This window comes from Nannobrachium achirus (genome assembly GCF_963921795.1).
Source record: "Nannobrachium achirus genome assembly, chromosome: 4".
NCBI lineage: Eukaryota > Metazoa > Chordata > Actinopteri > Myctophiformes > Myctophidae > Nannobrachium > Nannobrachium achirus.
In genome coordinates, this window is record NC_137813.1 from 66604963 (window position 1) to 66631232 (window position 26270).

Consider the following 26270-nt stretch of genomic DNA (forward strand, 5'->3'; position numbering starts at 1 on the left):
TATTTCTTTTACACCTGGGGGTCCCCCAGGGACCTGGGGGTCCCTGGAACTCCGGGGGTCCTTGGAGGTTGTAGTTTGGCAGGCAAGGAGTTTGTGTGGAAATTTTGGCATGGATCTGGGCAACGGTTGTGGAGATATGAGCAGGGCAAAAGTGTGACTCACTCACTGACTGACAGACAGCCCGTGGAGCTTTTGATAGTAAATGCGACCTACGGTCGCAATGACCAGTTATCAAGCTAAAAATTATATAGTTCTAACAATCAAGTAAAACCCTTCATGAAATAGCTACAATTAATTGTAATTAGTGGTTAGAATAATCAAATAATCATTTTTGAGAATAAAAATCTAATATTAAATCTATTATTTTTTAATTGCTATGGTTTTTAATAATTACTTTCTGTTGCAAAGACTATATTGTCATCCAAACCATGCCCATAGTAACCACATTTTAGAGGATATCCTACCTACTACCTAGAATAGGTGTAATATTTATTTATTCTCTTCTGCATTATTGCCAGGACCATAGAGAGGAACTATAGTTCAGGACACAGTTTCTGTCAGGAACGATTGTGGGACCGGACCATCCAGCAACAACAGCAGGAGGGAAGCTAAGCTCTGTATGAGGTGGCCACTGGTCAAATCATGTACAAATCGTTTTATAATAGTAGTAATAACAGTTGACTCTCAGTCTGAGAGTCTCAGAGTGAGTGATGACATCATAATGTGGCGACTTTGTTTTGGCTGTGGTGGATACACTCTTGCTGTGGTGTGGAAGAAGCCAGAAGGACAGCATGATTTTTTCATTGGACTATGTTTTCATTGGACTACATTTATTGGAATTAAATGGATACCGACCTCACAACCTGTCCCAAGTTGCTACAGAACTAGAACTGTACATTTCGGGAGGACCAAGTTGACCAACAAGCAACAATGGTAACTATTTACTTTTTCATGTAAGCTTTGGTTGTGTTGGTTATTGCAGTAGTGATAACTTGAAAAGTAAATAAATAATACATCATAAAACCGTTAAGGCCCGTATCTGAAGGAAAATGAGGGGGTAAAACTGGCCGAAAACCGATATCTGCAGGCCAAAAAAACGAAATTGTGCGCGCGCACGCGCATCGCGCACGCGCATCGCGCATCGCGCACGCTTCGCGCGCGCAGGTCCCCCCCTATGCATTTCGTGGATCTACGCGGCTGGATGATAGGTTCATTATTTACCTATAGCATCCTATAGTTCAATTTCAAATGTTTATGAACGGTGCAAACCGCTCCTACATTGTCTGTTTGTCCCACGTCTGTTTGTACGTACGTCCCGGCCAAGCTTCAAGGAACACTAAATTAAACTAGAAAGTAGGGGTGGGCGATATGGAAAAATACAATATCACAATATATTTCCAAGCTGTATTACGATACACATGCAATCTTGCAAAACACATTTTGGCCTATTTGTGTATACATGTGACCTGACGGTCGCTTATCTCCCGATTAGGGAGTCTTACTGGTTTATGAAACCTTGCTAGAAAAATGTTAATTCATGAGTTTAGTTCTCTTGCAATGTTGCCTGCGCCAAAGTGTTCAAAAATATCATATCAAATATAAGTGCATAATAAATAACATAATTAAATACCACTGCATTCATGTCTTCATCATCTCTATTCATCGTTAAATATAAAATTCATTCATTTTGTGTGGCAAAGTCTCTCTTAAGTTGAACTTGTCTAAATAGCACTGCTAACTTAATTTTCTTTTCTTTATTTTTTATATTACGTTTAAACTGATGCTAGGATCACAGGTAAACCAATAGCCTAAACTAGCATCAGTCTCTCTTATGTTGATCTCAACTAAATAGCACCGCTCACTTCACCCTGGGTGTGATTTTTCTTTTTTAATAATACATTGTTTAGAGCTAGACTGATGCTAGGTTGGTTTGCCATGTGCTCCTAGTTTACTGAGGCACTACACTGTCTCTATGCCAGGGGTCTTCGACGTTTTCAGGCCAAGGACCCCTTAGCCGAGAGAGCGATGAAGCAGGGACCCCCAGATTCCATATAGTTTCATCGTTTGACAGCACAATCATCAGTGTATTTTGGATTCATGTCAATTTGATATGTAACCACTTGAACCGTCAATACTAAACTTGACCTTTCACTCTGTACTTAGTGTGCTCTTTTTTCCCCTCTACACCAAACCTCTCTGCCGGAAATAGCCGATCTACAAGCTCACAACGCTGCGAGGCGTTGTAAGCTTGTAGATCTGCTAATTTTGGCTAAAGTTCTCAGAATATGGACGTTAGGGTTAAAGTGGTTAATATAAAAAAGGAGGAAAAAAAGTTTCTATCACACAAAGATTTTAAGGACCCCCTGGAGTAACTCTGAGGACCCCCTATAGGGATCCCGGACCCCCTGTTGAAGACCCCTGCTCTATACATTTGCTACATGTGTGAACAAGCTCCATGGTGCCACCTGCTGGTCAAACATTCAATCCTCTGAACATTCCTGGGAAATATGGAAATCCCATTGAAAGATCTTTGCCTACAGTCTTAAAACTAGAGACAGATGGTAATGTCTTTTACAGAGGACTCAAGTTATGGTTGAAATAAAATCAACTGTGCGCACATGAATAGTTTCTGTGATTATGGCTACTTATGATTTTGTATGTCCTACAGAACGATGGGTCAGATTGTGGATTGTTAGTTCTTATTAGTAATCGCATATTATAATTGTTTGTACTTGACTGGGTTTTAGACTAGTATTATTGTTTTTGTACTTGATTGGGTTTTAGACTAGTATTAATGTTTACTGTACTTGACTGGGTGTTAGATATGATTATTGTATTATAGAAAAGCCTATTGTAAAATAGAAAAGCCTCCTGTGGACAGGTGATGAGAATTAGCACTTGTGCTAAAATCACTTATATCAATGCATCTGGTTCGTCCAATTTGATTGTGATGTCCATGTCAAATAAAAAAAACATAACATAACATATATATGTCGCTAACAGGGTAGACACACTACGCTGCACACGATAAAACAAGCAAGCATATGTCATTCGTGATTTTTTTTCATGGTAGGTAATTAATTCCCTTGATATCCTAGTGATACTGTAGATTGCGCGTGAGCCCAGTAGCAAATACAATCTAAAATCAGCCATTCTAAAAGCTCCGTATTCTCACAATAGATTAGCTACACAGAGTGTGATTCATCAACTGCATAAATAACAGAAAATAAAAGATAAATAGAAATACATACAATTTAATGAGTAGGACTGTCATTGTGTCCCGAATTTACTCCAACTGAAGGGTCACCAGCCCATTCGCCTAAAACGTATTCGCCACAACACATTTGGTCCTTTCGCCTGGCAATTTCGCCGTGGAGGAGAGCCTTTTCACCAGGCCTGTCTGGTCGATTCACCGCTGTTGAAGAGCCATTTCGCCTACCCTCAGACTGTCCATGTTTGCATGCCAGTGGTGTTACCTGTCAAACAACGGTGACGGCTATCCTTTGCACTGCAACTCCATAGAAATCACATTAATACAGATTAGAAGTTAGAACTATTTGAATCATTAGGGCCTTGTACAGAAAAAAAAGGCTCTTCAAGGCGGCGAAACGGCCTGACAGGTTAGGTGAAAAAACTCTCCTCCACGGCGAAAGTGTCACGCGAAAATACCAAATGCATGTAGGCGAAAAAATCAAAGGCATGACACCAACTGAAGTAGCGTCCCTACGAAGCTACTCTACACAAGGCAAGCTTGCTCTGTGGCTTAAAGGACAACTTAGTTTTTTTACAACAAGGGTTCATATTTTAGATTGTAATTAAAGAATATAAAAGAGGAGTGTTGAAATGATTTCATTTACTTCTTTCTATTGTTTTAGAGATTCTTATTTCAGTGGCTGGGGGCATGGGGGCATGCGGCTAAATATGTCATTTTACACAGAATAAGCCCATTCCCAAGATACAACGCAACTTTTCATGGTTGGATGTGACTTATGGGGGCTAGAAGTGTTACTGTAAATAGCAATAAAGAAACTGCTGGCTTATTGCGTCTAAAAAGACATTTAGCCACTTGTACGCATGCCCCCATGCATACGCATGCCCCACATTTTAGCACGGCAAACGCGATAAAACAATAGAACGAAGCAAATGCAAACATTTTAACACTCACCTCTACTTTTCCCTAATTACAATCTAAAATATGAACCCTTGCTGTAAAAAAACAAAGTTGTCCTTTAAGGACAACCTTATGGAAAGCTTAGAGCAAGCTTGCCTCGTCAAAATATGTGACTTCCATAGACCAGTGTTTCTCAACCACTGTGCCTGGGGACCTTTGGTGTGCCCCTGAGAAGGGTCAAGTGTGCCTCTTGAAACTGCTTGAAAGCCAGTATTGTATTTATTATTATAAAAATGATTTAAACTAGTGAAAACAGCCGATCTACAAGATCTGCTGTTTACACTACTGTTGTGCGACAGCCTTGTATGATGAAGCAGGGCTTTACTTTGTGAAGAAACGTACAAATTTGAAACTTGGAGATACAAGGTTTCTTCCCGACAGTGACGATATTTACACCCCCGTATTATGTTGGTGTGCCCATGGATTCTTGGGACATGAAAAGTGTGCCCATGCAGAAAAAAGGTTGAGAAACACTGCCATAGGGAATGAATTGGACGGTGCTTTGCCCCCCACTAAGTAAAGCACAAGGCATGTGCCATAATTTGCAAACCCGGCCAAAGAATGCATATCCTTGAAATAAAAAAAGGAAACGGCTTGAGAATCACTGGCCACTAGGGTTGTAAATCGCCAGGTACCCGACGATTCAATTAGTTTCCGATTCAGAGGGCTACGATTCGATTATAAATCGATTACCGATGCATCTCGATTCCATTCCATCTCACTGTGTGACAAAAAAACTAAGTGCTTTCTAATGAAAACAGATTAATTTACTTCCATTATATTTCATTGATAATATAAACAAATGGAAGGGAGTTGTTGTAGTAAAAAAATACAACATAAATTATAACTCAATACTTCTGTTAACCATCCAAAATCAAACAAAAATACTGTACATTAAGCAGCTTTCTTTTCAACATACAAAACATGTATTGGAATATATATAAAAAATAAAGTGATTTGATTCATAATCGTCCATGTTCGTTTCGCGATTAATCTATGAATCGATCATGAATGGTAAATGGTGCATTTATATAGCGCCTTTAACCAAGGCGCTTTATTACAGAAATTGAGCATTACATTCATCCATTCACACATACATTCATACACCAATGGCAGAGGAAACCATGCAAGGCACCAACCTGCTCACCTGGAGCAACTAGGGGCTCAGAGTAGAGATCTTCACGGGTCCAAATCTTTTTTTTTCCCGATTCCGACCTGTTCAAAAAATAATAATCAAATTACAAAACCAAAACCGAGGGGCCCCGTAACGGTCTCGTCCGATTCCGCCCCTTTCCGACTTTCTTTCTTTTTTTACAGACCGTAACCCGTGACATTTGTCCCCAAATCCGTTCTCCAAATACATATAATTTTGGGGCTCCTTCACATAAAAAAGTTTGAGCTCCACTAACATAGAAACATAGTTAAAAAAAAAAAGAAAAAGAAGAAATTAGCAGATCTGCAAGCTTGCAGTGCGGCACTCGGTGCCGCACTGCAAGCTTGTATTATCTGCTATTTTTCAGTAGTTAAAGCACAAAACCGCTATGAAGAACATTCATGGGGGGCCCACCAGTGAATCCTTGTACCCGGGGCCCAGAATTCACCCTTTGTTAGCCTTCTGGTTGGTCCCTGACTGACCAACCAGCAGGCTCTTTATGCCTTGTCCCACCCTGGTTCCACCTTTTTTATGTTGAATTTGCTAAAACATAATTTTTGGAGAAATAAAAAACATTTAAAAAACTTGATGACTCAATATACTGCCACTGAGCAGCTCCATTTTACTGAAACCAAGTTAGAAATTAGAATTGAACACACAGAATAACAATACGAAGCAACTGAATTAGTGGATGGAGTGTCCCACGAGTGTCCCACCAAGACACAGCAACCAATGTGTGTGAAGAGGGGTGGGACAATGGGTGGGACTTGACAAAGGGTGAATTTGGTGCGACACCCCTCCTTGCGGCCTCCACCAGGTCAGATGCTGTGGTAGTCCGAGTCCCTCCTTGCAGCCTCCACCAGGTCAGATGCTGTGGTAGTCCGAGTCCCTCCTCGCGGCCTCCACCGTCCACTCAGCCAGGAAGAAGGACAGGGAGCCCATGAAGCCCACCAGCACCAGGATGAGCAGCTGCCAGTGGAGCAGCAGGTAGTTGCTGTAGCCGAACGCCAGCGCCGCCATGATGGACTGTGAGTGTGTGGGAGGGGAGGGGGGGAGAAACACAAACACTATGTTACCAGTACGGCTCCGTCCAGACATTTGCGACAGCTATCGCGTCTGTATCGTCTGAGAATGAGGGAAGGAGGGGGATCCAATTCATTCTCAATGGAGGTCACATGTTTTTTTTGTCCCTTGCAAATCTCTTGGCCAAAAGACAGCCTTCGGTTGAGCAAGAGACACGGCAACGACATGAAACCACGTGACTTACATAGAGAATGAATTGGACCCCCCCTCCTCCCCTCATTCTCAAACGAGACGGAGAAAATGTCGCACGCATATATGTGATTGCGGCCTAAGACTCCCTAATCGGGAGATAAGCCACCGTCACGTCGCATACACAAACTTTAGAAGGCAATGGTAGCCAAGCAGGAGGGAATATGGGAAATGGGACAGATCCATGTTGATGACATGACTTTAGAGATACTGTGTACCACTTTGCAAAATCTGTAGGAGCAATGTCAAAAAAATTGTTTTGCAAGAATCGGCCTCATGGTGGCAGAAGAAGAGGGCCATGTGAGAGATCTATCCATCCATCCGATAGATAGATAGATAGATAGATAATAAAGGTATCTATCTATCTATCTATCTATCTATCTATCTATCTATCTATCTATCTATCTATCTATCTATCTATCTATCTATCTATCTATCTATCTATCTATCTATCTATCTATCTATCTATCTATCTATCTATCCATCCATCCATCCATCTATCTATCTATCTATCTATCCATCCATCCATCCATCCATCCATCCATCCATCCATCCATCCATCCATCCATCCATCCATCCATCCATCCATCCATCCATCCATCCATCCATCCATCCATCCATCCATCCATCCATCCATCCATCCATCCATCCATCCATCCATCCAATAATTTATTAATATCTAGAAGAAATAGGGCAAGTTAATTGGTGTCATCACAATCGAATCAAATGATTGTGCTGTAAGTGATCTTACTTGGTTAAATCACAATACTTTTAGTTGAAAAGTTGAAGTTGTATATTTTGATAGTAAGCATTGCTATTGACTGCTTTGTTCAGAAACAGGGGTTTCTCAAGCTCTTCAGCAAACACCTCTCCTGTGCTCTAATACCGCATCATTTCCAGTTGGCGACAGCTCGACTGTTGCGACGCGTTTTGAGCTTGTAAATCGCCTATTTTTTGGCAAAGAGATTTCATAGAGTGGAAAAAACAAAAATATGTTATTATTTTTTTCCAAGGGGCCACATGAACAACAGAAAATGTTGTGGAGGGCCGGGCCAAAAGGCAGTGCTCCCTGCAAGATGTGCTCCCCGCAAACTAAACACACGGCTTTACCTCCGAATAAATACTTAGCAGTAAAAACATTTTTGAAAACCCGGCATTCGGCATCGACTTTTCTTTTTTAGCCACTTTAGCCATTTTGATGGGTAAGGGAATATAATACAGGTCGTCTTGACGTGTGACAACATCCAATGATCACGCACACGTGCTGATGTACGCATTGCCTCCATATGTACATGAATGCAAATAAAATAAAAATATAAGAAATGCAGCTTTAGTCCATGCATGAGGTAAAATTAGAAAATGTTTATTTTGTAATTTCCCATTAACCCTACAAGGGCCGGTCAGAGTGAACCAAAGGGTGGCATACGGCCCCCGGGCCGCACAATGCCCAGGTCTAAATTAGAGGGTTTAAATGAGCCCCATTTCACCGTTTCACGTCAGATCGGCGACAGGATAACCGGGGTGAACCAGGCTTCGTTTGGATCCTTTTGCTTCCGGAGCAGGCAAGTTTTCTGAAAATAAACGGTGCCCTGAGTTCCCAGGCACTCGCTGTTCCCAGATACCGTCAAGCCCTATACCAGGGGTCTCCAACATGGGGTCTGGGTCCCCCTGTTGGGGGTCCTCAGAGTTACTACAGGGGGACTTCCAAATCTTTGTGTGATAGAAACTTTTTTCTCCTTTTTTATATGAACCACTTGACCCCTATAGCATCCATATCCTGAGAACTTTAGCCAAAAATAGCTGATCTACAAGCTCACAACGCCTCGCAGCAGCAAAGAGCTTTGGTGTAGAGGGAGAAAAGAGCAGACTCAGTACAGAGTGAAAGGTCAAGTATTTTTTAAAGTATTGACGGTTCAAGTGGTTAAATATCTGAAAACACAAATTGACATGAATCCAAAATACACTGATGATTGAGCTGTCAAACAATGAAACGATATGGAATCTATGAAGAGGCTGTCGCCGCTTGTGGGGGTCCCTGCTCCATCTCTCTCTCAACTAAGGGGTCCTTGGCCTGAAAACATTGAAGACCCCTGCCCTATACTGTATGTCGTACCTGAATGAAATAGAAGCAGGCGAAGGCCGGAGCGCTTTCCTCTCGCCACACAAAGCCGATGATGCTGAACAGCTGTGTGTTGAAACAGCTGTCTCCAAGACCCAACAGGAAGCTGCACAGCAACGCCACCGGTACACTGATACACACACACACACACACACACACACACACACACACACACACACACACACACACACACACACACACACACACACACACACACACACACACACACACACACACACACACACACACACACACACACACACACACACACACACACACACGCTATATATATTTACATCACTTGTGGGGACATTACATAGACTTCCATTCATTTTTATGCAAGTCCTGTGGCCTTACCCTAACCTCTATCCCTAAACCTAACCCCTAACCTTAACCCTAACCGTTGTGGGGACCTACTATTTTGTCCCCACATGCCACACTGTCAGAAGTCCCCTGCAGGTGACTGTGTGAACATGCGTTTAGTCCCCATACACACACACACACACACTTTTAGAACTTTTATTATTCTTTTTTTTGTATGTATATTTTTTTGAGTATGGGACTTCTACTTTTAACAGTATTGAAACTTTTCTTTAAGTAAAAAGTTTGAGTACTTTTTCCACCACTGACTGTAACCCCCTTTGTCCTCTTTCTTTCTTTCTTTCTTTCTTTCTTTCTTTCTTTCTTTCTTTCTTTCGTACTGTATTTAAATTTCTCTATGAAACACAGCTCCAAAAACTCCTCCTTGTCCTTAACAGACAAGGAGAAAAAAGAATCTACAAGCTCGCGAGCTTGTAGATTCACGCTGTCACGCTATGATTAATTGTCACTCAAATAATTGCGATTAATGATTTCATTGTTGTCGTTGACAATTACATTTCTGTTTGGCTTGTAGGCTTTGAAGTTGCACATGGCAGATATGACACATAACCTAAAATATACAAAGAAATGACACATAACCTAAATATACAAAGAAATGACTGACGTATTTGACAACCTTATACTTAAAAACAAACATTGATCGTGGAAATAGCCGATCTACAAGCTCACAACGCGCCGCATCGCGACACGTTGTGAGCTTGTAGATCTGCCATTTCCATTACTTTTTGAAAGAGTTTGAAACTATATTAACATTTCTCAACATGGAAACGATTATGACGATTATATGCAAAAAAGTTGCGATTACCTCAAATCATTGCGATTAGACGATTATGTAATAATTTTGACACCCCTGGGGGAGGGAGGGAGGGAGGGAGGGTCCTTACCTGGGGGTGATGTAGGCCTGCAGTGAGGTCCCCTCCTCGGGGGCGATGGGAGCGTCGCTGGCGATGTTGAGGAAGATCAGGTAGAAGGCCAGGAAGTGCGTGACGAGGCCCAGCAGCACCACGGGGTTCCTCCCCAACCGGTTGCACACGTTCAGCATCCCGAACACGCCCCCTCCTGGCCACGCCGAGAAAAGCAACCCAACCCGACCCCCACACAGAAAACAAATCGTCGTTGTCGGGTGGAAACCTTATATGTCCAAAACCCTTCGTTTTGCATTTATCATTTTAAAAATGATTTAAACTAGTGAAAACAGCCGATCTACAAGCACAGTGTGCTTGTAGATCGGCTGTTTTCACTACTTTTGTGCGACGGCCTTGTGTGATGAAACAGGGCTCTACTTTGCGAAAAGAACGTATACATTTTAAACTTGGAGATGCGAGGTTTCCACCCGATAACGACGAAATGGTAAATGGTGCATTTATATAGCGCTTTTTATTCCAACACGCTTTACATAGATTGTTGCATTACATTGACTCATTCACACACACATTCATACAACCTGCTCATCGGGAGCAATCGGGGGTTAAGAGTAGGGCTGCACGATAGGGACCAAATTTCATATCTCGATATCCATGCCAAATATTTCGATATTGATACGATATTACCGTACACATTTCATATTCATTATTACCCGGCTTGGTTGAATGCTTGATTCTGATTGGTCGAGCGCAGAAATCAGCTGTGAATTAATAGGCGTATAATGACCGCTATAATTCACCGCTGCCTCAACGGCTCAGGACACCTGCTGCATTCAGGCTGCACTGCGTGGATTTAGTGCCTTATGCAACATGTCAGCCATGTAAACAAACACATAGCGACATTTACAACTAAACGTTGCTCTCAAGAATGTTTTAAAAAACATTTGAGGCGAGAAATAGACGACGCAGTAACAGAAAATGGATTCTATTTGATCAGCACTTCCTTGTTTTCCCAAGGCGAGCGTGTTGCGCTGGGGGCGACGCACTTTCAGCCGTCTGTAAACAAGGAAATACTTTGTTTTGTTTTTAGTTTTGCGTCAAATTATTAATTGTATTTATTAGCCGGGTAATAAGTGCTATAATGCCTTGCTGCTTGGTCATTATGGCTTATATGGACACTTCAGGCTGATAATTCCCCTTGGCTGACGCCTCGGGGAATTATCAGCCCGTTGTGTCCATATACAGTAAGCCATAATGACCGCACAGCAAGACGTTATCGCATACATATTTGACGTGTTGCAAAAGTGAAAACTTAAGCATTATTCAAAAAACTGCATAATAATAAGTCAATATCACTCTTGTTTCCATTTTTAATAAGCCTATGCTTCAACTCAATTATATTATATTATATTACATTAACAATGTATGCCTTATTTGATGACAGCCAATTTTCAAGCACACAACTCGCCACGGTGTGACGCTTGGAGATCGGCCATTACAAAAAAGAGTTGAGTACTTTTGCTTTGGTACTGTAAGTATATACAGTACATGGATGTTCATCATGCCAATATTTGTACCTTTTGTAATTCTTTATATAGGCTTATAAAAAGCCTAGTGCTATACATACAGTATATCATCGTTATCGGGTGGAAGCCTCGTGTCTCCAAGTTAAGCCCTGCTTCATCACACAAGGCCGTCGCACAAAAGTAGTGAAAACAGCCGATCTACAAGCCGATCTACAAGCGATCCACAACGCCTCGCGGTGCGAGGCGTTGTGTGCTTGTAGATCGGCTGTTTTCACTAGTTTAAATCATTTTTAAAATGATAAATACAAAACAAACGGTTTTGGACATACATGGTTTCCACCCGACAACGACGATATAATTAAGCACTCCTTCTACCACGGGTTATGAAGACTCACCCAAGATCTCTCCTAAGCCAATGAAAATGCCAGAGAGGCCGATGAGGCTCTTGGCGTCTTGGCCAAACTGCGTCATGGCGCCGATGCACGTCCCGTACACCCCACTGTAAAAGGTCAGCTCCAGACCTGCTCCGCGGAAGAGATTTATGTGTTTCATAAATAATGAACAAGGCCTTATGTGCCACAAGGCACAAAGTGGATAGGTAACAGGTAATAAATAATGAACACAAGTAGGGCTGTCACAATTATTACATAATCGTCTAATCGTAATTTTTTCAGGTAATCGCAATTATTTTGCATAATCGCCATAATCGTTTCCATGTTGAGAAATGTTCCTATAGTTTCATTCACTTTCAAAAAGTAGTGCAAATAGCAGATCTACAAGCTCAACGCGATGCGACGCGTTGTGAGCTGGTAGATCGGCTATTTCCACTATAATTGTTATTTTTTAAGTATAAAGTTGTCAAATATGTCAGTATTTTCTTTGTGTATTTTAGGTTATGTGTCATATCTGCCATGTGCAACTTCAAAGCCTACAAGCCAAACAGAAATGTAATTGTCAACGACAATTAAATCGTTAATCGCAATTATTTGAGTCACAATGAATCGTCATGTAAAATGTTATAATCGTGACAGCCCTAAACACAATATTTAGGCATATTACGATGTTTAGGTAGTGTCATTCTTAAGCAGTGATTTCAAGCATTTTGTTTTTAATTATTATTTCAATACATTTTCAAACAATCCAAAAAAAAGCTTAGTTTTCTCATGAATTAAAAAAAAAACAAATTCAATATTTTTTTTCCAGTAATATCATGACGAAATCACAGAAAGAAAAATAAACAAATAAATTCCATACGTTTGAAGACAAACGTTCAAAAAGTGGTGAAAACAGACGATCTATAAGCTCACAACGCTGCACGAAGCGACACAGCTTGTAGATCTTCTTTTTTTAACTAGTTTGGGTCCCGGCGAACATATAATTTCTGCTCAGTGGAAGAGCGAGCAAAGGTCCCAAATCCACACACTCCGCAAAGTCCTAATCTGTGATTCGGGAAAAAGCACGAAAAGAGGCGGCACACGGCTGCAGCGTTTCATAAAAAAATGAATATGTAGAAATATGATATTAGTATCGTTCTAAAGCTAAAGCTAGTTTCCTGCTGCTCCACATCCAGCGCAACCAGTTGAAGAAATCACAGAATGACACTATAATGAAATATCCAAGACCATAGAGCATGGTTTACTGGTGCCACTAAAAATCATTTCCTCATAAACTTTCACAAAAATATTTATAACAATTATTTTAAGCCTAGAACCAAGCCATCTAGGATGGCAGTGAATCATGACCATGACCAAAATCGCTAAACAAAGGGTATTTATCAAATAATTAAATATCAAGATATGTTTTTATATAGGATCAAAGGTTTTATCGTCATGATTCACTGAGACCCTGCCTGGATGGCTTGGTTCTAGGCTTAACATAATTGTTATAAATATTTTTGTAAAAGTCTATGGGGAAAATGAATGGGAGATTTTTAGTGGCACCAGTAAACCACCGCTGCAAAGCTCTATTAGGGTTCATGTTTATGTGGACCAACCTGCGTACGCTATAGTGACGCTGAGCAGTAGCATCTCTTTGGTGACCAACAGTTTACAGGCTTTGACTGCAACGAGATTGAGAGAGGGAGATTGATTAAAAAGTACAGAACAGAACTCATATTTTTGAGACCATTGTTTACAATGGTTTGTAATGCAAGTGCAGATGTGTTGCCACTCGATGTGGAGACACAATCCAAGATGGCCGCGGTGTGAGCATGGTCAATGCGGGCTGAACTCACCAAAAGCATCCTTAGCCTTGGCACACGTGCCTGCACTGGGTGTTCTGCAAAGATGAGGAGGAAATGTTTAGAAGAAATAGACAGAATGGGTAGCACTGTGAGAATCACAGGTCTTCTTGTTTCTTTAGATAAAAATAAAACAAAACATTTATTTTGCGCTGCCAGCATCTTTGAGTTTCTATGGTCGAAATTTGGTTTGGATAAGTGAAAAATATGAAATATCATTCTACCATGTCTCCCTACAGTGTTGATTTGTACAGCAAAATTAGTCATAGTCTTCTGAATAAAAGTTTGTTTAGTTTTAGTCATATATTAGTCATCTGAAAGGTTTTAGTTGACTATATCTCATGAGATTTTCATCAAACTAAATGCCTTTTTTACTGACTAAAACTAAATCAAATCCCTGACATGATGACTAAAACCCCTAGTTGCTCCCGGTGAGCAGGTTGGTGCCTTGCATGGTTTCCTCCGCCATCGGTGTGTGAATGTGTGTGTGAATGGGTGAATGTAATGCACAATCTATCTAAAGCGCCTTGGATAGAGGCGCTATATAAAAGCACCATTTACCATTTAAAACTAAGACTAAATATGTTGACAATTTCGTCAACAAATAGAAACTAGACCGGTTCCGAAATAATAATCAAATTACAAAACCAAACCCGAGTGGCCCCGTAAGGTCGCGTCCGATTCCGTCCCGTTCCGACTTTCTTTCTTTTTTTACAGAACGAAACCCGTGACATGTTGTCCCGAAATCCTTTTATTTCCAAGGTTCCGAGAGACCCGACCATTAAATCCCCTTTCATGTACCGAGATCCCTCACTCACGGCAGCTGTGCGGCGTGAACTTGTGCCAAGGAGGAATCTAATATTAACATCGAAACAAATGCAAGGGATAAAGGAATACTTTTAGGCTATTTTCTATCAACAGAGGCAAGTCATTTTCGGTTTGTTTGTCATGGTTTAACTTGTAGGCGAGTGCTTTCTCATCAGCCTGACGGGCGACAGCAGGAGAAGCTGCTACGCATCACGCACACGCATGCATTACGCACGCACCAAGCTCTTTTTCCCCCGCAGTAAATCTGATCTTAGACCAGCATTATCATCTCACAGTTACAGCCATTCTTCATGTCGCTGCCTCGCGGCTAATAACGGACCTGAATCTGATCCTAGGTCAGCCTAAACACAGCACAGCACACACGTTAAACACAACTCCAGTTCGTTCCGTATCCTGATCATAGCGCAGCAGCGCACGCCAGCGCACACACACACATTGATTGATTGCTTGCTTTACAGTTTGCATAAAAAGCAGAAAAGACACACGTCACACACACAGTGCAGGTCCTGGGTCCGCTCGGGTTATACACATGATGATTACAGTCCCGTGTTCCGAAGTGTTCCGAGGGAAATGCGACCGTTTCCAACCCGGCTACTAGTGATTATGATAAAACACTGACCGAACCCGGTACGGGTCTCTCGGGTCCTCGGGTAATTTCAAGGTCGGGGCCCCACAAGCTCACAGCTTGTAGATCTGCTGTTTTCAGCATGCAACCAGTGTACAATCAGGGGTGTCACACCAAATTCTGGGCCCTGGGTACAAGGATTCACTGTGGGCCCCCCATGTGCTTTAACTATTGAAAGATAGCAGATATACAAGCTCACAGTGCGGCACCGAGTGCCGCGCTGCAAGCTTGTAGATCTGCTATTTTTGAAAATTTTTACATTTGTGCAAGTTTTTGAATATTTCAAATCCTTCCAAGGTTTTTTTTTTTAAAAACCTATGTTTCTATGTCAGTGGTGCTCAAACTTTTTCATGTGAAGGACCCCCAAAATGATATGTATTTGGCCACGGACCCCCATCTCAAAATATTTAGCTCTAGGGACCCCCCAGTCAGAAGCAACATTTGAGTTACAAATGTTTGCTTAAAAAATACATGTATTGGAAGATTTGCACACATTTTCACGACTTTTCAAAAATAGCAGGTCTACAATCTCGCAGCGCAGCACTCGTAGCCGCACTGTGAGCTTGTAAATCTGGTATTTTTCAATAGCTTTCACTAGCTTTTCTAAATACTTGGGCAACTCAGTCCCACGGACCCTCATCTCAAAATATTTAGTTCCAGGGACACCCCCAGAATCAAAATTTGAGTTACAAAAGTTCGCTTAAAAAATACATTTGCGCACATTTTCACGACTTTTCAAAAATAGCAGATATACAAGCTCACAGCGCGGCACTCAGTGCCACGCTGTGAGCTTGTATATCTGCTATTTTTCAATAGCTAAAGTATAAAATACTGAAGGCCCCTCCATCTTGGGCCCTAGTATCTCAGTCCCACTTTTCCCCCCCTTGTGACGCCCCTGGGGCTTTTACTTACTGCTCTGTGGAGGAACTCTCTGACGACGAGTCCACCAGGAGGCCCGGTCCAGACGTCGTCTCCGAGGACGACGTGGGGTCAGGGTCCTGCTTCCTGATGAGGAAGAACAGGAAGCAGCCCACCAGGCTGATGACCGTGAGCGAGATGAACACCGTCTGGCGTGCTTTGTCTGACACACGCACACGCGGACACACACACACGATGGACACGCATGTGCCCACGTTAAAAAGTGGCAGTAAATGAGAAAAAAACCTCCCTCCCTCGAGATACGCAAAAACATGAATTTTAATTACTTTGCATACACCGACAATAAAGTAATCTTCTCCATCCGTTCCATGTAAAAACTGTGATTAAAAAAAGAAACATCTAAAATACAGTACCTGTTATGTGAGTTTGATGGTGCCATGCAAAATATATATAGAGGTTTCCAAAGAACAAGCTGCAAAGAGAGACATGGACATGTTCAAAGAGTATTTACACACAAACACACGGCTGTGCACAAAACACAGCTAGTCAATAGCGGCATTTTCATAAAGCTGTTTTTTTCTTTTTTTGCGCATCAAGGCTTTTCCGCATACATCATTTTGTGGAAACATTTCAAATTTTGCAAAAACTTTCATTTTTCGCAAAAACATTTTTGCGCTTAGAGGTGGATTTTGGGGCTTTATCGAAAAAACGAAACACGCATCAGTGCAATGGAAACAGGTCAGCCTACTCTGTTCTAGTTGAGGAGGGTGTCTGAAACACAGTGAGCGGTGAGCGCGCGCGCACACACCGCAGCCCTCCGCTGTTCTCGGAGAGGCAGGGGAGGTATGCCAATGTTGTTTTTGATTTAGTTTTAGTCATAGTCTTTTGAATAAAATGCCATTAGTTTTAGTAATAATTTAGTCACCTGAAAAGTTTTAGTTTTAGTCAAATTTTAGTCGATTAAATATCATTGCGTTTTTAGGCGACTAAATCTACTGTTGATTTAGTCAACTAAAATGTGTTTTGGCAGGCCTTGATGGCATCGTAATGACCGATTTTACACTTGGTTGCGTGCTGAAAATAGCAGATCTACAAGCTCACAAAGCGTCGACGCGTTGTGAGCTTGTAGATCGTCTATTTTCAGCACCCAACACCTGAGAGCAACCAAACATAAAATTACTCTCTTCTCCACCAGTCCCTCCCTGACGTTTTAGTCTAAGAATCACATTTTATCATTGAATGGAAAAACAGGCAAAATGCACATTTTCTTTTTCGATTTAATGATGATTCGCTTCCTATTTTCAAAAAAAGCGTTATGGATACGCAGCTAATGACGCCAAGTAAACAAGAGTCACCTGAACTGCAGCAAGGCCCAGAATATGCCACTGTTCCTGCCGATGGTCGTATCACTGGAGTTGACGGCCAGCACATAGCCCTGGGCCGTCCACAACACTGGAAGTATAGATCACATAGATCAGAGGACAGAATCTGAACCCTGGCATATTGAGTACACCAAGGTTTTATGTTAGAAATGTGGAGTATGGGTTCCCAGCATTTAGAAACTGCCGGATGCTAACTTGCATATGTTGAGCAATTTTCATAATTTGCCTAATTCGATTTGTTTAGCATAATCCTCCATAATAATGGATAATATGTCAAAAACTGATTGGCTGATTTGAACAATATTGGAGTGGTTTTGGGGGTTATTGAGAATGCTGAATCCATTTCTGACATTTTCTAAATTCAAAATGGCCGTTTTAAACCGGAAATTGCCATATACAACATAAAAAAGTATCAAAATCACCCCACTTTAAGTTGGTATAAGGCCATTTCCGGTTTAAAACGGCCATTTCGAATTTAGAAAATGGATTCAGCATCCTCAATAACCCCCAAAACCACTCCAATATTGTTCAAATCGGCCAATCAGTTTTTGACATATTATCCATTATTATAGGGGATTATGCTAATTAAAGCTAATTATGCAAATTATGAAAATTGCTCAACATATGCAAGTTAGCATCCGGCAGTTTCTACATGCTGGGGACCCATACTCAACATTTATGACATAAAGCCTTGGTGTACTCAATATGTCCGGGTTCACAATGGGGCTCTATGGGCTGGCAAGTAGACTACCAGGGGTCTTCAACGTTTTCAGGCCAAGGACCCCTTCCTTGGTTGAGAGAGAGATGAAGCAGGGACCCCCACAACCTTTTCATAGATTCCATATAGTTGCATCGTTTGACAGCACAATCGCCTGTGTATTTTGGATTCATGTCAATTTGTGTTTTCAGATATTTAACCTTATCTAATGAACTTGACCTTTCACTCCGTACTTTTTTCTCTTCGACACCAAACCTCTTTGCCGAAAATAGACGATCTACAAGCTCACAACGCCTCTCGGGGGAAAGCCTGGTGATCGTTTACAACGGGCCATTTGATGCGGTCTAGGCGGAAACCACAAGCAGAAGAAGTGTTGGTTCCCCCTGTTTGTTTCCCCAAACCCAATTAAAATGCTCGAATAGCCTTGTGTAGTCTTGCCAGTCGCTACCAGTTGGACTAAAAGATGCATATACCAAACGAATTCTCCAAAAGCAAAACTACACTGCTTCAAGGGTTTTATTAGGTAGGCCTTAAAAGTATGCTCTTGAGTGCAGGGGAAATATTTGGGGTTAAAACTGTTTCCGGTTTAATAGTTCCGGCCAAAGTGTAGTCCGTCTAGGACTACAACATGACGTAGAGTGGTTTCCGCTCCCGACCGGATCAAACCCTGAAAAGTGAAGGGACCCTCCCTAGGCTAGGAGAATGCTATTTCTCAAACTTTGTTTGAAGGGTCGTAGGCAACCTCGTTCACATTTTATTTGCAAATTGTTCAACCATTTGAATTGATATACGAGAACAAACAAACAAACGTGATATTTCATCACTTTCATTTTACCTGCTGCTGCTACGCCAACGAGTACAGAGGCTGTATAAAAGGTCCATGTATAAGGATGTATGAACATGGCAATGTAGCCACTGCAGGAGGGGAGAAGAACAACATTCACATGTCATTAGGAGAGACTGGCACAGCTAGTATATCTCTGCTGTTGGGCCGAAACCTCCTAACTCCAAAATGTTCATTTTCGGGAAAATGAGCTCATGTGATTTTTTTACTACTTTTCATTGGTTCAATATTATTTTAACCAACACACAGATGGGTGTTCAATAGCAAATATTTATGAGAAAAAAGAAAAAAAAAGAGAGGGCCAATCGGGTGGTTTGGCAGAAAGTGTGAGTTAGGAGGTTTTGTCCCAAGCACTTTTTACTACTTTCCATTGGTTCAATATTATTTTAACCAACACTCAGATGTAAAGGGTGTTCAATAGCCCTGATTTATGCCACAAAGTTGAGAGGTTTTGGCCAGACAGCGACGATATGTAAAGATGGGGTGCCATTAAAAAAAAAAAGAAGAAGAAAAAAAAAAACACCAGGTATGCCTGGTTGTCATGGTGGGTGGTGACCAAGCTGAAGGTAGCCATACCCACAGTGTGTATGGTAAAAGGGGAGGGATGATTTTATGATGTCATTAAATCAATGTTTTTTTGATCGGGCCTTTTGACTTGGGGGCTTTCAGCTCGCAGGAAGAAACCAAAAAATACACAGTGAAGGCAAATTTGCACATTATAAGCACACCCGGGGGTCTATTAGAGTAATGTTAACTCCATAGACACATAGAAAACAGAAAAAAGTACAAAATTATGGTACCACCTCTTTAACTGAAAGACAAGCGGTGTGTGTGTGTGTGTGTGTGTGTGTGTGTGTGTGTGTGTGTGTGTGTGTGTGTGTGTGTGTGCGTGTGTGTGTGTGTGTGTGCGTGTGTGTGTGTGTGTGTGTGTGTGTGTGTTACCTGTATAAAAGTCCACTAAAGAACATGGAGAGCTGTGGTCCTATGACCGCGACCACTGAAGGAGCAATCATGTTGGATGCAGAGAACACACCATAGATGATGGACATGCTACAAGAAGGACAGGACAGGACAGGACAGGACAGGACAGGACAGGACAGGACAGGACAGGACAGGACAGGACAGGACAGGACAGGACAGGACAGGACAGTTAGATGGAAAGAGTCCGCTTGTACAAACATCCATTTATTGAAACCTTAGTTCTGTGGGTCCCCAGATGATTAACTTAATGTGCAACATTGTTTTCTCACGCAACAGTAAACAAACCAACATACCGTTTAAGTGTATAGAGGGTAACACTTGTAACACTTCTATAATGACAAATTAAACATTGACCAAATGTTCAAATACTAGAGGCAGAAATTGTGAAAATACCTGATCCTACATGCTCACAACGCCTCGCAATGTAGATCTGCTATTTTCACAATAGAACCATAATTATACAAAATTCTCTTAGTGCTCGTCAGGGTGGGGTGGTCCCCAGTTAAAATAGGAGAACCAGTGGTTCTCAAAAGATTGAGAACCACTGCCCTAGTTCAGTGGTTCTCAATCTAGTTCAGTGGTTCTCAACCTGTGGGTTCGGGACCCTAAGGGGGGGTCTCCAAATTATTTTGGGGGGGTCCCCAGATAATTAGCTTAATGTGTTTTTTCACTGAACAGTAAACAAACGAACATAAATGTATAGACTATAGAGGGTATCTGCACATTTCTAAAGTGAGAATTTTAGTTTTTAACTCATTGAGTGCCAGCGCCCTCTAGGGGCCAAAGAATGCCAGCGCATCTCTCATAGGCGAGCGCTTTAGCTTCCAGGACTTCAGCTTCCAGGACCTGACGTGCTCACGTTCATGCACGGCATGGAAATGTCCCGGATGAAGATGCTAACAGAATGGCTATTCCCATTTTGTCATCTAAAAGATCATTTTTGGGCGATTTCGCCGTAAATAAACCTCGCGCCGCTTCCCTAAAACACAAAAAAGAGATATAAGCCTTTAAAGATGCGGTCTTTCATTGGATTAGGCGGAGATTGGCGATTGCGTTCGCAAATTACGGCCGGCCGGGACGTTGTTAGCTTTCGGCTAGTAGCTACAAAAATCAAGCCAGGCTTCAGAAGGCCTCTTATCATTTTTATTCATTTCATTAAATATCCCGATCTAGTTCGGGATAGGCACCCTGGAATACGTCGCGCCGCCTACAATGAACATTGGGTGAACATTGGGGGGGTCTAAACTTTATTTTAAACCATTTTCAATGGAATATATCGTCGGACAGAGTAGAATGGCTTGCTGGCTAGCGGCTAGCGAGCCGGGACCACCCACGTTGCTCCAAGCAGCTCGGGGTAAGTAAAATAGCAAATAAAAATTGTTTTTGATCCAGAATATCCCGAACTAGTTCGGGATAGGCACTGGATGAGTTAATACTTCTACAATGACAAATTAAACATTGGCCAAATTGTCAAATATTATAGGCAAACATTGTGAAAATAGCTGATCTACATGCTCACAACGCCTCACAAACGCGAGGCGTTGTGAGCATGTAGATCTGCTATTTTCACAATAGAACCGTGTTTTACAAAATGTAATGGCTCAACTCTTAGTGCTCGTCAGGGTGGGGGGTCCCCAGTTAAAATATGATTATTTTGTGGGTTGCGGCCTGAAAAGGTTGAGAACCACTGCCATAGTTGACCAGAGTCCCCCAGGGGTTTATGGGGTCCCCCTCCTGTTTCCCCCTCTACACTACATAGACCATCTTTGGTGAAAATAGACAAACATGTAGATCGGCTATATTTGAAGGGATGCTCACCCCAGAATAGGGATGCTATGGTTCTTTTGGAGATTCTCATCTCACACAAACGTTGCCTGACAAAAATAACTACTAGCCCATTTTATCAATTTAGTTTTACTCTGCCAATTGCTCCATGGCAAAAAAGAAAAAGAAAAAAAGAACTATGAAACAAGCTATTTAGGCCTAGAATTATTGAATGCTTTAACTATTGAAAAAATATTTAGTATCATTTTAAACTTGAAGTACAAAGTTATTTTCAGTCAGTTCTAACCAAAATGGCTATTATCTCAACATTTTCCTCGCAACATAATCACTAAAATATCGTCACTGTCGGGCAGAATCCTCGTATCTCCAAGTTTCAAATGTTTATGTCTTTTGGTAAAGCAAAGCCCTGCTTCATCATACAAGACTGTCGCACAAAACTAGTGAAAACAGCCGATCTACAAGCACACAACGCCTCGCGATGCGAGGCGTAGTGTGCTTGTAGATCGGGGTGCCTCGGATTAAAAAAAATATAAAACGTTCAACAATGTAGTCATAAATTACCTTGTGTATCCACTGCCATGGAACTCTGAGCTGTTGAAGCTCTTCAACACCGTTTGCTGGGAAGACAAAGAAAATGGACGGTTATGCCTGGTTTATACTTCCTCGTACAACGGTGTCACGTGCAAATAGCTGACCTTGTAGGTTATTGGCACCGTTGCAAAACGAAGTAGAAATTAGGCATTACAGTATAGTTTGATTGCTGAGGTTCTATGTAATCAATATGATCAGGACAAAATGAAGAGGTTCTAATCAATCAATACCATAAGGATTGATTGATGAGGTTGTGTGTAAACAATATGATCAGGATTAAATGAAGAGGTACTGTAGGTAGGGCTGTCACAAATTATTACATAATCGTCTAATCGCGATTATGTCTTTTTCATAATTGTCATAATCGTTTCCATGTTGAAAAATGTTTAAATAAGATGAAAAATAAAAAAAGTGGCAATAGCAGATTTACAAGCTCACAACGTGTCGCGATGCGATGCGTTGTGAGCTTGTAGAACGGCTATTTCCACTATCAATTTAAGTGCAAGTATAACGATGTCAAATATGTCAGTAATTTCTTTGCATATTTAGGTTATGTGTCATATCTACCATGTGCGACTTCAAAGGCTAAAAGCCAAACAGAAAAGTAATTGTCAACGACAAAAACTAAATTAAATCATTAATCGCAATTATTTGAGTGACAATTAATCGCCATGAAAAATGTCATAATCGTGACAGCCCTAACTGTAGGCTATACAGTGTGTGTGTTGCTGCTCGCGAGCAAGCCTGGCTCTTTAGTTGAGTGGTAACGTACGCGACATCGGATACATAGGTCCCGGGTTCGCCTCCCGGCCGAGGCTACATTGGTGGCAGCGGTACACATAGGTACTGTCGGAGTGCTCCGTCAGTTCCTTGGATATTGTAGACAGACTGTCAGTGGAGCCTAGCTACTGACTGGCACGTGTGGACGTGCTTCCAGGTAGGGGGGGGGAAGACCGTAGGCTATACAGTGTGTGTTGCTGCTCTTTAGTCAAGTGGTACGCGACCGGCCAAGGCTACAGTTCTACTGTATGTATATGAGGTTCCATGTAACCAGTAAGACTCCCTAATCGGGAGATAAGCGACCGTCAGATCGCATACACAAACTTTAGAAGGCAATCGTAGCCAAAATGGGACAGCTTCATGACATGACTTTAGCTTTGTGTGATTTTAGGCCAAAATCTGTAGGAGCAGTGTCCAAAAATGTGTTTTGATTTGGCCTCATGGTGGCGCTAGAAGAGGGCCATGTGAGAAATTTGGGGTGGATGATGATTTGCCATCCAAGGAGTGTGTTGCAAAGTTTGGCATTGATAGGGCCAACGGTGGCATAGATATGACTAGGGCAAAAGTGTGACGTGACGGACAGACTGACAGACAGCCGGTGGAGCTTTTCATAGTAACTGCGACCTGGCGGTCGCAATCAACATAATCAGGATTACTTGAGGTTGTGTGTGATCAATATGATCAGGATTGACTGATGATGTCCTGATCAATATGATCAGGCCTAAATCAAGAGGTTCTATGCAATCAATATGATCAGATGTGTGTAATCAATGATATCCAGTTTGTTACCTCTATGTTGCCACATGTTGTAAAAGCAGTGAACATGAACATGAAGGCAAATCCCAGGATGATGATGTTCAACAGCGATCTCCCCTCTGGAGACATGATGACGTGTAGTGTGACAACAAGTCAAGTGTAATCAGTGTCTACTCCTCCTAAATGGAACAGAAAAAGACACACATTTATATACAGTAATCAACTCCAGTTTATTGTCACATCATGCAAAAGGTGTATAAGTGATTAGGTGAGTGTCTTTGGTGCAAGCTTCACACAAATATTGCAAGCCCACTAGCCAAGTTCCATTTATTTGTATAAACATGTCTTAAAACAACAGGAATTGCTTTCCAGTCAGGAGAAAGATGACATCTAGAAGGCATATGAAAAATGCAAGGTCATGATTTTTCCTTGGCCTCTAGGCAGTGCGCATACAAAGGTTTACACGCCACCATGAGGCTGATTTGACAATATCTAATTTCCTTCCTCTGTCTAGTGGGAATGTGTGTGTGCACAATATCACCAAAATTGCAGGCTGTGTTCATGAATTGAGGCATTTTGTTCAAAACAGAGCAATCCTGCAAACTTTGGAAGCCAGTCTTGGCCAATGAGGATGGAATATGGACAATCAGACAGCCTGTAGAGCTACTGTCTACCGATTTGCGTGATTTCTGTACTAAATCTGTAGAAGTACTATCATAAATTGTGTTTTGCAAAAAACGGCCTCATGGTGGCGCTAGAACAGGCCCATGTGAAAACAAATGTGGGGCAGAGGTTCTGAATTGGCATTCAGGGAATGTGTGTGCAGTTTGGCAGCGACCGGGCCAGCAGTGCCGGAGATTAGTTGGTAGCTAAACAAACACATTCCCTGGATGCCACACAGGTACACATGGACGGACAGACAGGGTGCAAGACAGTCTCAGCCATGCCTTTCGGCCTGGTGGAGACAATCATGACACATTACAGCTAGGGGTGCCCAAAGTGCGGCCCGGGGGCCAAATGCGGCCCGAGGACAAATATTATACGGCCTGTGACTTTATTCCCATAAATTGTTTTATAAACGGCCCGTCAGCACCGCCAAACAAGAATATTTTCCCAGCGTATAATTTGTCAGGATTGTTCCCTGTTGTCTCGAGTGAAGGGGTCAAAGAAAGGCTATTTTAGTGTCATTTTTACCTGGCACATCCGGTAACATTTTGGTAATGTGAGTTATTTGTGTTTTGTTCAGAGCACACACCTGACAAAAGAACATTGATATTAAATATTGATGATAGTTAAATAGTCGTTTAAATGCGTATGCCTAGATTTAGTCGGCCCTTAGGGTGTTTTTATATTTCCTAAAGTTCACCCCTGCATTACAGGGTTCAGAGAGAGCCACACGTTAGGCAAACATACTAAAATCAGAAAACACAATAGAAGCCAACCCAGAGACAATGATCAAAAGCATTTTAAATAAAGTATAGGGCCTAATGCCAAAGTAGTAGCCTATGAGTAAATACAACAATAAATGTCAAAGTGTGTGACAGTTCCTCATTCTAAAACCAAACAGCAGCAGATCAAATACCCATACACAATGTATTGCATGTACAGTAGGCTATCCATAGCGTTGGACACAAAGTAGTAAACTAGAAGGCTAAAATAATTCATCCACAAGTTGTCAGCAATCCCAGAAGTACACGGTTTGACCTTTGATCACAAGAGTCATTTATTGCAGTGTTTGTTTGCGTTATTATCATATGAAATCAAACTCACCTTCTGTCTGCATGTAGTTCAACCCTGTGGCTGCTATAGTTTGTGACAGGCTGACAGCTCATAGCGACCTCATCAACATGGTACTTTAGCTGAGTAAGAAATAATACATATGTTATGATAATAATTCAAGAGCTAAGAAACAACTCTTTGATTAGAGTAGGACAACGAATGAAGTAGTCTTTCGACTGTTTCCAGGCAGCTCTTCTTCTGTTTTTCATTCCTGCAGCGTAGACAATGCACAGCGTATTACTGCCCTCCACAGGTCGGTAGTATAACTCATTTGACATTATCCTCAGTGAACATTATTTATAGCAGTGGTGGAAGCCTCTAGTAATAGCTTACTCATTATTTTTAAGTAAACTGCTATGTAGAAATACTCTGTTACAAGTAAAAGTCCAGGATTATAAATAGACTTTACCAAAAACATTTTCAAATGCATACAATGGGTAAAAGATCTTTTGAAAATAGCAGATCTACAAGATGTGACGCATTGTGAATGTATTTAGATGAAAATGAGAGACTGTGAGAGAATTACGAGATCATAAAACTTTATTCAATCAACAGAGTATAATACATGAGTTTGTATTTCATCAAGTCAAGCTGCCTA

The 26270-nt window shown here is 41.6% G+C and overlaps 2 protein-coding genes across 2 annotated transcripts in view; both read right to left on the minus strand.

Moving 5' to 3' along the window:
- LOC308283138 (ataxin-2-like protein) overlaps positions 1 to 5457 on the minus strand; it is a 39911-nt gene extending 34454 nt beyond the window's left edge. The window contains exons 1-2 of the mRNA XM_080723519.1: positions 5319 to 5457; positions 3252 to 3508 (exon numbers count right to left, since the gene is read on the minus strand). Coding sequence (XP_080579645.1) covers positions 3252 to 3274 — 23 coding nt within the window. The 5' untranslated portion in view covers positions 3275 to 3508; positions 5319 to 5457. The remainder of the gene's footprint in view (positions 1 to 3251; positions 3509 to 5318) is intronic.
- Positions 5458 to 6161: 704 nt separating this feature from the next.
- On the minus strand, positions 6162 to 25841 carry LOC308283431 (UNC93-like protein MFSD11). Its single transcript, XM_080723864.1, has 14 exons — positions 25664 to 25841; positions 23927 to 24072; positions 22328 to 22383; positions 19943 to 20050; positions 18992 to 19071; positions 17412 to 17508; positions 16470 to 16528; positions 16090 to 16258; positions 13719 to 13762; positions 13479 to 13544; positions 11881 to 12006; positions 9981 to 10155; positions 8710 to 8845; positions 6162 to 6350 (listed from the first exon to the last, which is right to left on the minus strand). The coding sequence occupies exons 2-14, from the start codon at positions 24020 to 24022 to the stop codon at positions 6189 to 6191; spliced, it is 1374 nt and encodes a 457-aa protein (XP_080579990.1). The 5' UTR covers positions 24023 to 24072; positions 25664 to 25841; the 3' UTR covers positions 6162 to 6188.
- Between the last annotated feature and the right edge of the window lie 429 nt (positions 25842 to 26270).

Bases quoted from the DNA above. Each gene is read 5' to 3' on its own strand.
- LOC308283431 (XM_080723864.1), bottom strand. From the start codon at position 24,022: ATGTCTCCAGAGGGGAGATCGCTGTTGAACATCATCATCCTGGGATTT. The intron at 19,072-19,942 runs GTAACACACACA...CCCCTCCTGCAG, and splicing joins TTTAGTGGACTTTTATACAG to TGGCTACATTGCCATGTTCA. The intron at 13,545-13,718 runs GTGAGTTCAGCC...ATCTCGTTGCAG, and splicing joins CAAGGCTAAGGATGCTTTTG to TCAAAGCCTGTAAACTGTTG.